We start from the raw sequence: 14,896 nt of genomic DNA, 5'->3' as shown, positions 1-14,896 counted from the left end.
TATATGTTAATCATACATAGAATCAGTCTCTTGCTCACTATGGTTTGAAATATCTGAGTATAGCATAAGGTGGTAGAGTTCAAAAAGGTCTTGTAAAATTCTCCTGTAAACTCATGTGGGCCAAGGGTTTTATGGATGAACTCTTTTATTGAATTTTCAAAAAAGACAAAACAAAAAGTCCCCAATTGGCTCAGCAGGCTGAGCAAGACAAACTCCATTGCCCTCTGTACAAGCAAATCCAGGGTCAGAAGGCTTTGATCAACAATACAGATTACCTAGAACATCCCTAAGCAAAGCGACCTGGCCCACCCCCTCCCTCTCCCCTCTGTCCAGAACTCAAAATAGGGTCTCTGCTAAATAAAAAGGGAAAAAATGATCTAGTTAACAGTGCGTGGCCTTCTATTTGCGCGCAGGTGTCTTCCGCTCAGGGATTGGGGTATCTGCCAATCGAAGAAGGCGTAAGTATCGTGGGCAACTCAATTCTCGGAACTCCCCTGTGAGCAGCGTCAAAAAGGTCCGCCACAGTTCCAAAAATTCTTCTCCCCCCTCAGCCTGTACCAGGGACAACTTCTCCATGCCAAGCACCATCCACAACCTGTGTAGCCAGCCTGTGTGTGGTGGGGCTTGTGGGGTCCTCTAATGTGCTAAGATGTTTTGCATAGCCGCTCCTAATGCGATGGCAATAAGGCGGCCCCTCCATGACTTCAAGGGATACATCAAGGCGTTGGGTAACCCCAGGAGAATGTATGCCAGGAACCGGGGGAGCTGGGTGTCAAAGTGGGAGTCTATGTCATCTAGAATGGAGCTCCAGTACCCCTGTAGGCGTCGCAACTCCACAGTAGGTGTTCCAGCCTGCCACATTCCCCACACCCTCTCCAGCAGTGGTCGCTAATGCAGGGGTTGAATTGATGAAGGCCTTCAGGTGTGTGGTACCAGTAAGTGGCCACCTTGGTCAGACCTGTGTGATATGCGGAATGTCTAGCTCCATGATATATGCCATGCCATTCTTTGGGTGTAAGTGCCCTTCCCAACTCCCGCTCCCAACGACACCTACCAGCATTGTATGTGTAAATGTTCGTTGTGAGGAGGTGCTGGTATAGGTCCGAAATCAGTTTTTTGTCGATGTACGAGTGACTAGCCACTTCTCGTAGGGAGTAAGATGGCGTTGCTCTCCTGGTTTCATCTGAGGGTGAAGAGCCCAATGACGCACCTGTAAGTATGGCAACCTGGCGCCCTTCGGGAAGCCATAGTCGTCCTTCATCTGTTGAAAGGAAAGGATACCATTCAGATTAAAAAGATGTCCCAGGGCTTTACATGGGGAACGTCGCAATATCTTAAATGCCTTAGGATCGAGGCCCGGGGTAAAGTCAGGATTGTTAAATAGCGACGTCAGAGGGGAGGGGAAGGACTTCAGCTCATGTTTGGTGACGACCCGGTCCCACACCTCCATAACAGTGCCAGTGATCTGGGATGCGTAGAGGTTGGGTGTCCGATGTTGCTTAGGGAGAAAGGCGATCCCCTGCAAGGGCATACCGGCAACTGCTTGGTCCTGGAAGAGCCAATTCTTGCCAGATTCCAGTTAATGCCATTCTACTAGACAACGGAGCTGTGTCGCGTAGAAGGGTTGGGACGCCGATTTTACCTTTGCCCTGCTGCTGTCTTTGGAGGAAGGACCACGCTACAACTCGCGGAACCCGCTCCGCGGGTCCCGCATCGCCGTCGCTGAAACCGGGGGTGCAGGCCCTTGCTGGGTGAGTGAGCGTGAGACAGGGTTGCGAGCGCTGGAACCGGGACTCGCTCTCCCAGGAGTTCTGGCAATCCTGAGGCCGAGTCACCTGGCCCGCTCTCCCTGACCGCCCCGCCCAGGCAAATTACTTTAAAAGACTGTGCCTTCCATCACCAAAGGGGACGCCGATTTTATCTTTGCCCTGCTGCTGTCTTTGGAGGAAGGACCATGCTACAACTCGCGGAACCCGCTCCGCGGGTCCCGCATCGCCGTCGCTGAAACCGGGGGTGCAGGCCCTTGCTGGGTGAGTGAGCGTGAGACAGGGTTGCGAGCGCTGGAACCGGGACTCGCTCTCCCAGGAGTCCCGGCAATCCTGAGGCCGAGTCACCTGGCCCGCTCTCCCTGACCGCCCCGCCCAGCCTAACCAGACTAACGCCTATAAGAAGCGGTGTACCGCGCTGCGCGGGAGCGCGCGGGAGCGCCCGGGGCTAAGCCCGGGCAAAGGGCGGGCCCTCTGTGGCCCTCAGAGGCCCGAGGAGACTGGACTGGGCCAGAAATCCTGGTTGGGCATATATAGCTCCCAACCGTCATTTTCATCTTGAATACACGGGTTATGTCCTGCCGTGAAACGCGAAGCATGGCCGCTGCAGGAGCAAAAAAACTTACAAGGACCTTGGATGACTTCATCACCCGTACACACGCACTAATCGACGAAGGGATAATACTTATGGACAGGAGAGTCTCTCAAGACTTGGCCATGGCCAAGCGTTCCTCCCTTGGCCTCATTGCTCAGGCTCAGACACCAAAAACTGATCCCCGATCAGATGTACAGGTCTTAGTACATCATCCCGGAGGTAACGGGGATTTGGATGCCTCAAATATCGCTCAGGACCTGGAGGCTTCACCCAACCTCAACATTTTGACTGAGAGTGAAACACAATGTAGTGAGTCAAACATCGGTAACTCTACAGCCATCATAAAAGAAAGGGCTTGGATAGAAGGGGCAATCCCCAAGCAAAAACGTAAAACCAACAAATCATCTACTGTGAAAGGAAAGAAGGCCATTACTTTGCCCAATCTCCCCAACACTGAAAAACCCCTAGTCGTTCTACCTATTTCTACAGAGGGCTCACTTCCCAACAACCCAGGTTTATTGCTGAGTCTCCCAGATGATACCATAATTGACCAAAGTCTGGAAGAAATTTTGCAACTTAGTGGATCCACAGGCATCCCATTAATACCACCACCACAGGATGAGTCCGGCTCAAGTACAAATAACACAGTAATCTTTAACATGCTAAAAGTATTATTAGAACCCATAGAGGTAAGATTACGCTGCTTGGAAACGATCTTAAAAAACATCCAAACTAAACCCGCAAAGACCCCAGTGGTTGCCAATAAAGTGTTAGAGACCAATAAAATGACGGTTAAGAAACCCAGTAACACCCCAAACCAGGCTGGCTCTAAATCTAAACCCCCTGTAGTAGAGCAAATTAAGAAAACAGATACAACACTGATTTCTTCTAAAAACAATATAATCCCCCAGTCCACATCCAGTGATGGTTTACCTCAGGCCCCCAAACTTGATACACACGATAAAGCTAAAGATATGGCGCGTAGAAACATTCACCTCCCCCCGGATGCCGCGCCCTATGTGGTTATCCTCACTGGAGTTACTGAAATTCGTTCACCAGAAGAAGAATCATATCAGGCTCTTAAAAATAAAGTATGCCACTGGCTAGCGAACAATTACCCTCTTCCGCCAAACATACCTACCAACATCTTAATGATAGAGAGGGCCCCTTGGGTAGGAGGCAACAGAAAAAATTTGCCAGGGGACTGTGTGGTGGTTACTTTTGAGAATCCGGAGGTTGTAGATTTTATCTGCAATAGCGGGCCCCTAGATATCAGGCGAGTACGGTGACTGCCAGACCTCTCTCGTATTTCTATCTCCCCCCACAATCAAGCGGATAATCGCTGGAGCTGGCTTAAAGGTTCACACGACCGCATACCCAGACAGAGACTCAACTTCCCCTGGGACACACAACCCCCTGCCAGGGAGGAGGGCTGGGATGGGGGATGGAACTTGGTGAGGAGTAGGGGAGGTAGACCACGTCAAGGCGGCCCCTTTTATGGTCCCCATCTCACCCAACCCTATTACTACCAGCAGCCGCTAAATGGCCCATCTAACCCCTTGCACTTCCCTATAGCAAATCGCTTTGATTGTTTGTCAACTACAGATTGGGTGGACTGACATACTCAGGGCTCCCCAGGGGAACAGAGCACCTGGACTACTCCAACCTGTTCTCGCAAGGATGCCGCCACAGTGGACTTGACCATAGTTAATTCATCCCCCACACCTGCAAACAGCTTGATGGTGAGTGAGAATCGGGGTGTGGATATGTCCATTGCCCCTAACACAGACTTAGTACTATGTAAAGTCCTTACCTGGAATGTGGTGGGATTAAAAGCAAAGGCTTTAGACCCAATATGGCATGGATTCGTTAAACAACATCATATTCTAGGATTCCAAGAAACATGGGATACCACACCTAGTTTCTCCTTGGATGGTTTCTGTAGCTTTTCTATACCAGCAGTACCAGGTGTAAGAGGGAGAGCAAAGGGTGGCTAACTCAAATTGTGTTCTCTGGATCTAGCAGGGGTTTTAAAAAAATTAGATACCGCACCAATCAATACGCTTGCGGTGGAGTGGACCCTCCCTGACTCAAAGACTTTTCTGCTGATTAATATTTATAATTCAAAGGAGTCCGCCACCGTGAACGAACATTTGATTTCTTTGTTAAATTTTATGTCAGTCTATAGGCTTGATTGCACTACCGTCCCAGAGCTGGTTATTCTGGGGGATTTTAATATTCACCCCTGTGAGGGAGGTTGTTTTAATGATAGATATGGGGGCATACTATCTGAAGCCTTTCCTCACTTCGAGCACACAACCGAAGGCGAGTATCTAGAGTCCCTTCTAGCTAATCTAAACCTCTATGAACTTGACCAAAGCATTAGCGACCCTAGAGCCCCAACCTTCGTTGGGAGAGATGCCAACACCGTTATAGACTACATTTTTGTTTCAAATAGGGCCCTGGCAAAGGCACGTGAGTACAGGGTGGTCACTGTTATTTCAAGTGATCATTTTCCTGTCCTCCTGACCTTGGACCTAGACTGCTTTCGGACCGGCAGTTCGTCAGGCGTGGCAGCTCCAAAGGATTTGAAGTCCAAAGATCAGGGAAGGCGCCTAAAATGGGAGATGATTGTCCCAGACGAATTCTTTCATTCACTCGCCCAAGAATCTGAGGCCAATATGGCAGTGTGTTTGGATCCAACCACCGAGGGCCCCGAGGTCTTGGCCGCATATGAGGAGATCTGTTTAAGGATCAGCAAGAACTTGGAACGAAGGACAGTCGGGCAAGGGAAAACGAAGACCCATAAATGGTTTAATAATGAATGCTCGAGGAAACATAGCGCCCTGTTGAAAGCCATTAAACAAAAACCAAGAGACAGGCTAATAGTGGCCAAGTTAAGGAAGGAATATAAAACCGTAGTCCTTAAGCGCAAAACCCAAATCAAGGAGGAAGCTTGGGATAGCCTTTTATCCGTGGATGTGCTGAGAGATAGTAAAAAGTTTTGGGCCTTTGTAAATCAGCCCTTTTTCTCTGACAATGGGTCATCGGACTTAGACTGTGTCATAGAGGACAACAGATGGCTAGCCCATTTTGGTAAAATCTATGAATCTACAGTCCCTGCCTCACCTGCCAATACCCATGATCCATCCAACTTGGTTATGGAGTTTAACACCATGGAGGTTGAAAGGGCGATAAGAGATACTAGTAAACACAAGGCCCCAGGACCCGATGGGGTACCTGCAGATCTCTATATCCAGTACCCACAATTTTGGTCAAAGATTTTAACTAACGTTTTTAATGCGATCCCCACAGCTGGCTTCCCATCTTCTTGGTCCACCTCTATAATTGTGCCTATATTCAAGAAAGGGAATAGGGGGGACCCGGCCTGCTATAGACCTATCTCCCTGTTGGACTCTGCCGTCAAGATCTTAGGCAGAGTCATCTTGCATAGACTGGGGGATTGGCTGGAGGAGAGCGGGATCCTTTCAGATTTACAGTATGGTTTTAGGGCACACAGAGGGACAATGGATCAATGCTTGAACCTTCATCTAATCATTAGCAAATACACTGTGGTGAAGGGGGGGCTTCTTTATTTGGGATTTATGGATTTGTCCTCCGCTTTTGATTTGGTCAATCGTTCAAAACTATGGTCTATTTTACGAAATTTGGGTTTGGACACCACCTTGGTTAGTTTTTTGCATGACCTTCATTTAAATTTGTTTGCGTCCGTTAGGGCAACGAGGGATGGAAGGTGTACAGCAAAGTTCAGATCTGGGAGAGGGGTCAGACAAGGTTGCATCCTGGCCCCTCTCCTCTTTACACTGTACATCAATGCCTTGGGGAAATCCTTGAACTCAGCCACCCTGGACATGCCGCGTATGGGGGGGTTACCTATTCCGGTCCTCCTATACGCGGATGACGCTGTTCTTATAGCTCGGACCGGCACAGGCCTGCAAAGACTTTTGGACCATTTTGGCCTCTTCATGGAAGCCCTCGACCTAAAGATTGACACTGCCAAATCCCATGTCATGGTCGTAGGCTCACGAAAGAAAAATATGAAGATTAGATCCTTCAGCTCTAATAACTCACCAATTTCGAGGGTTCCTTTCTTCTGTTACCTGGGCGTCACTTTTGACGAGAGAGGAACTTGGAAGCCACAAATGAAACTTAAGGAAAATGGAGTCAGCAGATCCACTACAGCACTTCTGAGCTTTTCCAAAAGACTGGGCTCGAAACCTATGGAAGCTATGACCAGGATCTACAGAGCCAAATGCGTGGCAATCGCATCCTATGGGGCAGACATTTGGGGCTACGTTCCAACCCCAGGCATACAAATTGCTGAAAACAACTTTATACGGGCCCTGCTGTCACTCCCGAAATCTTCTCCCACACATTCAATCCACAATGAAATAGGCATGGGATATGTCTCTGATCTCCTAAAAATGTCCCCAGTACTTTGCTGGATTAAAACCTGGACAAATGAGGAAATCAGTTTGAATCACTGCATCCTTAAAGATTGTATGTCTCTGGACAAAGCTCACACTATACCATGGCTGGCGTATGTTAGAGCGGCATGCGTGAGGCTAGGGCGCCCGGAAATGTACTCTCTACCACAAAATCTCAAAAAAGAGGATGTAAAGTGGGTGAAGCAGCACTTTCGAACTTTGTTGGAATGCGAAAGAGAATCGGTTGAACTCTGTAAACCTACGGTGAGATTACTTTTTCAACTTTCCACAACTACAGCTATGGAACCCTATTTAAAATATGTCACAAAGCCTTACCATCGCTTCCTGCTCACAAGGTTCAGATTCAACTTGATCCACCTTGTCCTTGGCTCGCATACAGAATGGGGTACCCCAGAAAATTTTCCCCCTTGTACATGTGACTGTTTTTCCACACAGGACACTTTGCACCTGGTCATGTTCTGTGAGCACTACCTGGTGCCGCGGAAAAAATTTCTTGTTCCCATCTTGAAACATTTGAATTTCGTCCAGGTACGGCCAGCATTATTATATCTCCAGATGTTGAACTCGGTTCAGGTCACATATGGTGTAGCCTGTTTTTTGGTAGCAGCCGTCAGACAAAACAAACTAAGAGCTGCCGCACCACCTAATCACCAAATCTGACTTCTGCATAAACCTTGGTGAGATTGTTTCTAACATGTTGATACAGGTGTTCCCCACATCTATCGATTCCTTTTTATTGCGTTTTATGAAGGAGTAGCAATCAATTCTTTATACTTGTTTAATAGTATTTTTTAATTTTGATTATATGTATCATGTACTGCTTTTATGATTTTAATGAACCGAATAAAGTTTTTTGACTGACTGACATACAGGAGTATTGATCCTTCTAACTTCTGTGACTAGGTGATCATTACCCTCTAGTTGGAAGTCTACTCTTCACAAGAATGTCCAACGAATCAGCATTTTTAGCATTTTAAATTTCTAGTCAGTGGGCAGGAACGGCTCCTTTTAGGGAGAGTGATCTAGGAAAAGTCTTACAGCGGCAGTGCTTGAGTGCCAGGAGTTGTTCTTCTTGCTTTCTTTAAGAATCTGCTCTTTTTACTACAGCATCAGTTTGGCGACTATGTCTCATGGGCAGACTTGGGCTCTTTGATTTCCGGGTCCCATTGTGTGCACTCTTTTAGCACAGATTTCTTCCTCTTCCTTAACATCCAGTATTTGTGTGACTAACCATGTGACAAAGTCCATCATTTTAGTGCCTGCTGCATCTTCCATTGCATCCCACACCCTGATATGGTCCCTTCTTGCATGGTTTTCCAAATCTTTCAATCGCACCGGAGGGATTTCTATTGGGTGCTGCAGGTCACTGAATCTACCTTTCTATATTTTACTCCCTTGCCAGGCCTCTGACAAGCTCCAATAATGGCTAGCCCACCTACTCATTAATAACAAAAGAAATGTCTGTGGATCAAAAGGAAAATTACACTGTGTGTACTTAAAAGTGGTACAAAGAAAGAAAACCAAATAGGCAAATGGTGCAATAAGTGCAACAACTAGCACACAATTCCTGAATTGGGAAAAAGTGCCCATCAGTTCCCACTCGGTACCGCCCTAGTCATCATCTGGGCTCTCCTTAACCCCGGAGAAAATGTAGTCGGTCAGTAAATGTTATCATGACAGACCATCAACTCAGTAAAAATAAAGAGTCGTGTGATGGGTGGGACCAGAAAAATATTAATACATCGGGGTAACTGAATTGCAGTGCATAAATGTGACTAAAGTGTTGTGTATTAAAATTGGGTAGAAATTGAGTAGAGGTAAACAATCTTAATGATTTCTCTAAATTTTCCCAACCTTAAAAAATGTGCGATAAACTGACAGATTTAACAAAATATCTGCCTGCAAGTAGGGTCAACATGTTTCAGCATCTGTGACTATGGATACGTCACTGCTTTCTTCAGGACCTAGATTTTAACAGCTACTGCAAAATTTAATAAAAGAATGTACCTGTTTGGTTTCAGGTCTAACTCAGTCTCCTCCAACGTGCTGAGGAAAAAATTGCACCAAAAACAGACAACACAGAAAACCACAAAGAAATAAATAGTTTGAACATTAGCAATATATTCAACTAATAAGTGTCATTCACACAGTATTTCTAAAGAATATGGTCAATAATTCCATTATCCCAATTGAAGCTCGCTTACCTATTTGGTAGGAGGGAGTAGCGTCACCCCACCTGGCAGCAGCTCAGGTGTGTGGAGCACTGCTCTGGTAAGAAAACAAGACAAGAACAAACAAGACTCACATACACAAATCACAGGAAAAAGGACCGTAATATTGAAAAACGATCTGTGCAGCTCTCATCACTCTATGGCGCCTGCCTCCTTGCATAATGCTCTTGAGGCGACCAGTCATGGCGTAATCATTGCATATCTGCTACATGTAAAAATTATGCGAGGTTTATGTTGTTAACGTGCTGATTGATCTCTTTAACATTAGAATGCATGGACACGGCGAACATTTAAAAGCTCCATCACTGTAGGAGAGTAGATGAACTCATGAGCGGCGCAAAACTACATTTGCCAAGACGACACGGGTTTTCTGTAGTTCCTGATCACGTGCCCTTGCGAGTTATGTAACTGCAAAGGGGACTGTAAACATGATCTATAGCGCCTGGTAACCAGCGTTTGAGGGTCCAATACAAAGATAAAAAAATGTGTGATAATACTACGTATATGCCACACGAGGGAGGATGGCTAATGCCAATATGACGCAAGAATCATGACACAATTGTTAATGCGCTGATTGATCTTATAAATACTAGAAATGCATGGACACCACGAACATGTTAAGTCTCCTTCACCTAGGAAAACTACAATTACCAAGACTCCATTGTTTTTTTTGTAGTTCCTGCTCACGTGCTCTCGCGAGTCACATGACTGCACAGTGGACGAGACGGCAAACAAATCTGGAGAGTAAACATACACCAGCGCCCCCCCAGCTTGCTAAGAGGGACGCCCGGTGTACCGACGGAGAGGTTAGTGACCTAATAGCGGCAAAAAAGATCTATATTCCCAACGCGTAAACTTAGTTTTAGCCGTCGTAATAACATATGACTGTGATTTGGGTGACATGATGACTTAAAAGCGGCAATAACTTTAATATTTCCGAAGCTCAACAGTACACGACTACAAATCTGGCAGTATGATGCTTCCAGTATAACGAAGGGTCTCTCGTAAACACACAATTTCGAATAATAATATGGTGTGTCTGTAGTCTTTGTTTGCGTGCTCTTGCGAGTCACATAATTCTATCTGAATCTAACACTAAGACTGAATGCAGGGAGACGCCAGTTGTATTGACAAAAAAGTTGGTGACTCCATTAGGGTTCAATGTATTGCAAAGATGTGTGCAGCTTGCTAAAACACAGTCCCGTTCCACATCTTGTATTAACAACAATGTACGGGGCTGATTACGCCATGACTGGTCGCCTCAAGAGCCTTATGCAAGGAGGCAGGCGCCATAGAGTGATGAGAGCTGCAAAGATTGTTTTTTAATATTACGGTCCTTTTTCCCGTGATTTGTGAATGTGAGTCTTGTTTGTTCTTGTCTTGTTTTCTTACCAGAGCGGTGCTCCACACACCTGAGCTGCTGCCAGGTGGGGTGAAGCTATTCCCTCCTACCAAATAGGTAAGCGAGCTTCAATTGGGATAATGGAATTAATGACCATATTCTTTAGAAATACTGTGTGAATGACACTTATTAGTTGAACATATTGCTAATGTTCAAACTATTTATTTCTTTGTGGTTTTCTGTATTTTCTGTTTTTGGCGCAATTTTTTCCTCAGCATGTTGGAGGAGACTGAGTAAGACCTGAAACCAAACAGGTACATTCTTTTATTAAATTCTGCAGTAGCTGTTAAAATCTAGGCCCTAGCAGCACTTTAGTCACATTTATGCACTGCAATTCAGTTACCGCGATGTATTAATATTTTTCTGGTCCCACCCATCACACGACTCTTTATTTTTACTGAGTTGATGGTCTGTCATGATAACATCTACTGACAGACTACATTTTCTCCTGGGTTAAGGAGAGCCCAGATGATGACTAGGGCGGTACCGAGTGGGAACTGATGGGCACTTTTTCCCAATTCAGGAATTGTGTGCTAGTTGTTGCACTTATTGCACCAATTGCCTATTTTGTTTTCTTTCTTTGTACCACTTTTCAGTACACACAGTAGAACCTTAGTTTTCTTTTTGACCCACAGACATTTCTTTTGTTATTAATACGTAGTACTAGGGTACGTGTCTGTAAGGGTCGTTAATCCTGCCCTTGGACCCTTTTTCTAATTGTGCGTTTATTGTGTAGCCCACCTACTCCACATCTCGCTCCAGAGTGATTACCGTCTCTCTGAACTTCCTCCATGTCCTGTTTTATTTTCGCTTGATTTCCATTTCTTGCATAGCTCTTGTAGGAGTGAGTCATACAATTGGGCTCCTTACATTCAGGTTTGGTGTAAAGAATTCCATGCTGGATTGTGTGTGTGTGTGATAAGACCAATGTCTCTCTGATCACTTCCCCCTGTTTCACGAACCATTGAGTCTTATTTGTGCCTTCACTTGAACACTGCACTAATAATGTATTTTATGTTAATGGTTCTGACGCGGCCTCCACCCTCCTAGAGTTCCAGCCGCCCACCTCCAAGTCTAGGGCTCAAGAAAGTCTATCCTAGCCTCTCTCTCAGCTTTTTGTCTTCACAATTACACAACGTGATGGCATCGGACTGTCATCTACTCACATAAGTCTTGTGGGGCAACCTACCTCTAGGATCCAAATCTGCTCTACATCACAACTTAGGCATGAAATACTTAACCTCCTGCCAGTGTTCTATTCCCCTTAACCAGCCACCTCATCCATCCTTTAGCTCATTCTGAGGACATTTGCATTGGTTAATGATGGAACGAGAGTCCAGAGCCTCATCTAGCTATGTCCAACATCTTGGCAGTACAGCTAAGCGACCTACTTATTTCTGTGTGAATGTTTGCATAACGGGCTATCTAACATTTTATTTACTTGAATTGACCTGTTATATTAACCAGTGATCTTTACACTTTTCTGAAGTGGGATTGGTGCCTGGTATAGTACCATCCATGTAACTTGCAAACAATACTATTCTACCTATATGAGAACTGTCTGAGCCCTGACTACGGTTTAGGAGTTTGGCGGAAAGAGATTCTAAAGAACTCAAAAGCATAACATCCTTAAAAGGAAAGAAAAAATCTTACAGCTACAATGAGATTTTAGAAAACTTTCCTCCCAAGGATAAAGAGTTTGCAGAACAATAATAAGTAAATATATCCTGATGTTTCACAAGTCTATAAAAGAGTTTTTTCATGATATACAACAGTATTATAAAAGAACATTAAAAATTGCACACAGCACACATTTGGAATTATTGTGCAACATAATTCTCAAAAAATCGAATATTCTGTGATATAATCCATATTTATCTAAGGTAGAAACACAGACGTATTCCTAAAAGCTGCACACTATTTAGTTTTTCTGTGATTCCGTTTTCAAACAGTTATCTTTAAAGCCAAAGAAAACGGGATAACGTAGCCTGTAGATAATAATAAAAATCCCCAACTGGATTACTCACAGTTTATACAGAGATTACCACTAAAGCGTGCAAAATGTAGCATGCACGACTAACAATCTATTCCATTTGTCGTCAAGCATAAAGCATCGCATTAAATGATTAAGTATAAATGTTATAATGTATAATAAAGAGCATTACTTACTCCTTGGCCAACCGCAACTCGATCCAAAGCCTTAAAAGTGAAACAGATAATATGTTTAATATTTTGTCAGATGGTTCCAAACAAAATACAAAGGTCTGTGAGACTGACGACCTAGGGCGTTGTCTGTCTTATACATAATAAAGTTGTGTGCTTAAAAGTGTTAGAATTTATTGGGGCTTTCATCAGTTCATACATCATTTTCTACGTTTACACAGTGCACTCAAACTGAAAAGTCTGCCTTTTCAAGTTCTGCCATAAACGAATGTTTAGACTACATTAAAATGTTTGCTAGCTGAAACATTAAACTGTTTTCTAGCATAACTAAATCATATATCACAAGAATTTAAAACACATTGGTTTAATATTAATGCTGTCAATTCCAAACAATATGCTAAATATTTGCATTGGTGCGAATATATAGGTAAGAATAGGTAGTTGTGGAAAAAAGTATTTAGATATATTTAGATATGAATGTAGGTTTTCTCCATATTAATTTCCTAATGGTGACTTTGCAGATGCCGCCTGAAGCTGCTTGGAAACTCATTTGGATTTTTCATGCTATAATTAAACAAGGGTAAGGCATTTCACTGTGCCTCTACATATAATATACTTGCCCCGCTTAGCAGGATCTGAGTACACAATGTGGCCATAGGCATGCCATGTGACCAGTCCAATGGTCCTCAAAGTCACCAGGTCACTGCCCCTGGTCCAGGTGGCTCTGGGCACAGAACATGGCAAAATGACACGCTCTGTAAAACTGCAGAGGCCTAACTTCCCATAAACTTTATTTTTGCACACAAAGGGTTGGCCCCATGGTTGTTTTTAAATTGCTTTATTTTTTGTCTTGCGCTTTTTTGTCACCCACTGGGGCTGGTGGAAGGATGGTACATGTCTTCTTTCTGTACAGTGTGTGGCATACTTTCCTATAGCATTTTTTAGTTGTTCCTAATGTTGTAGGACAACAGAAGAGTGGTTAGCAGCCCAGCCTCCACCACTCCAACTGCAGCTACAGGAGGATCGGAACAGCAAAGATATGCCTCAATCCATGGGTACACTCAGGTCCTCGTCGCAGAACAAATTTAAAATCCCGCGCATCAACAGAGCCAAAATGGGAGGCCGTTCGTTCGCCCTGCTGGCCCCATCCTTTTGGAATTCTCTTCCTCAATCTCTGCGCACGGAATCGTGCTTTCTGAAATTCCGTAAGGGAATAAAAACTTGGCTTTTCAACAACTAATGTTCCTCCCTCCTTTTCACCGTTCAGTTTGCCCTAGCGCCGGGAAACCTCCGGGTAGCTGCGCGCTCAATAAATGTAATAATAAATAAATAAATAAATAAGGTGAGAATGACGAAAAAATAAAGGTTCATACACATTGATCCCAGCACTTGGGCAAGGCCGGGGGCTGGCTGCCAAGTGGCATGGCAGGTGGCAAGAAGGCTTGGCAACAAGGATTGAGTTGTTGAACAGAACATTGAGTAGGCCAGGAAGGTTAAAGGGTTTAGCTATTTTGTAAAAAGTCCAACCATAGGCATTAGAGGTACTGGACCCCTGAGAAAAGCCTATTGAATATCTACCTTGGAGCTATTTTTATTATTTTCACTTGTAAATTGGAACATCTATCTTGCATGTCTTTGTAAGGACCCTTTCTTAAAAGCATAGCTCAGAACAAGGATATATTTTGCACCAGAAGGCGAATTTCAAACCTCAAAATGACTGATGGAAAAAGTATCTCTGTCAATCATGATACAACTTTAAAACTGAGATTCATGGGCTGGTTCATGAACCCAACGGGCAATATAGCCCTAGATTCTTCTTGTTTAATCTTCTCAGTTCTCAGTTACTACGAGTTTAAATGTGTAGACTTTCCAGTGTGATTTCGAATGGGGAATGCGACTTTTGGGATCCCTTAGACACTTTACTGCTTTCACATAAATTTGTACAAAATTTTGAAAGATCGATCTGTGGTCTGTGAGTATTTTTTTTTAAGTTGGTTGCATTAGCAATTCCTTGCTTTACTTACGGATCATCAGTGTGGAAATGATGCACATTCTCCTTTGACCCATTGCAATATGCGATTATTCTTGTCTCTACTCGTACCTGATGTTGTTACTGTATTTATTACCTTCCTTCCATCCTTTTGTAAAGCGCTCTGATATCCTTCGGGATCTTGTTCGCGCTATATAAAACTTTATAAATAAATAAATCCTTCTCCCTCTCTCCACAACCAAAGAAAAAGAGCGAGACAGTCAGGGAGGAGAAAGTGAGA

The 14,896-nt window shown here is 44.3% G+C and overlaps 1 protein-coding gene across 1 annotated transcript in view; it reads right to left on the bottom strand.

The window, feature by feature from the left end:
* Window positions 1-14,896, bottom strand: part of METTL25 (methyltransferase like 25) — a 619,072-nt gene that overhangs the window by 279,787 nt on the left and 324,389 nt on the right. The window contains exon 7 of the mRNA XM_086919632.1: window positions 12,633-12,662. Within this exon, the coding sequence (XP_086775758.1) occupies window positions 12,633-12,662 (30 nt within the window). The remainder of the gene's footprint in view (window positions 1-12,632; window positions 12,663-14,896) is intronic.

The sequence above is a fragment of the Lissotriton vulgaris genome, chromosome 1_1, assembly GCF_964263255.1.
Source record: "Lissotriton vulgaris chromosome 1_1, aLisVul1.2, whole genome shotgun sequence".
Taxonomy (NCBI): Eukaryota; Metazoa; Chordata; class Amphibia; order Caudata; family Salamandridae; genus Lissotriton; species Lissotriton vulgaris.
The sequence above is the reverse complement of the archived record's forward strand: the minus strand, read 5'-3'. Positions and strand labels throughout refer to the sequence as shown.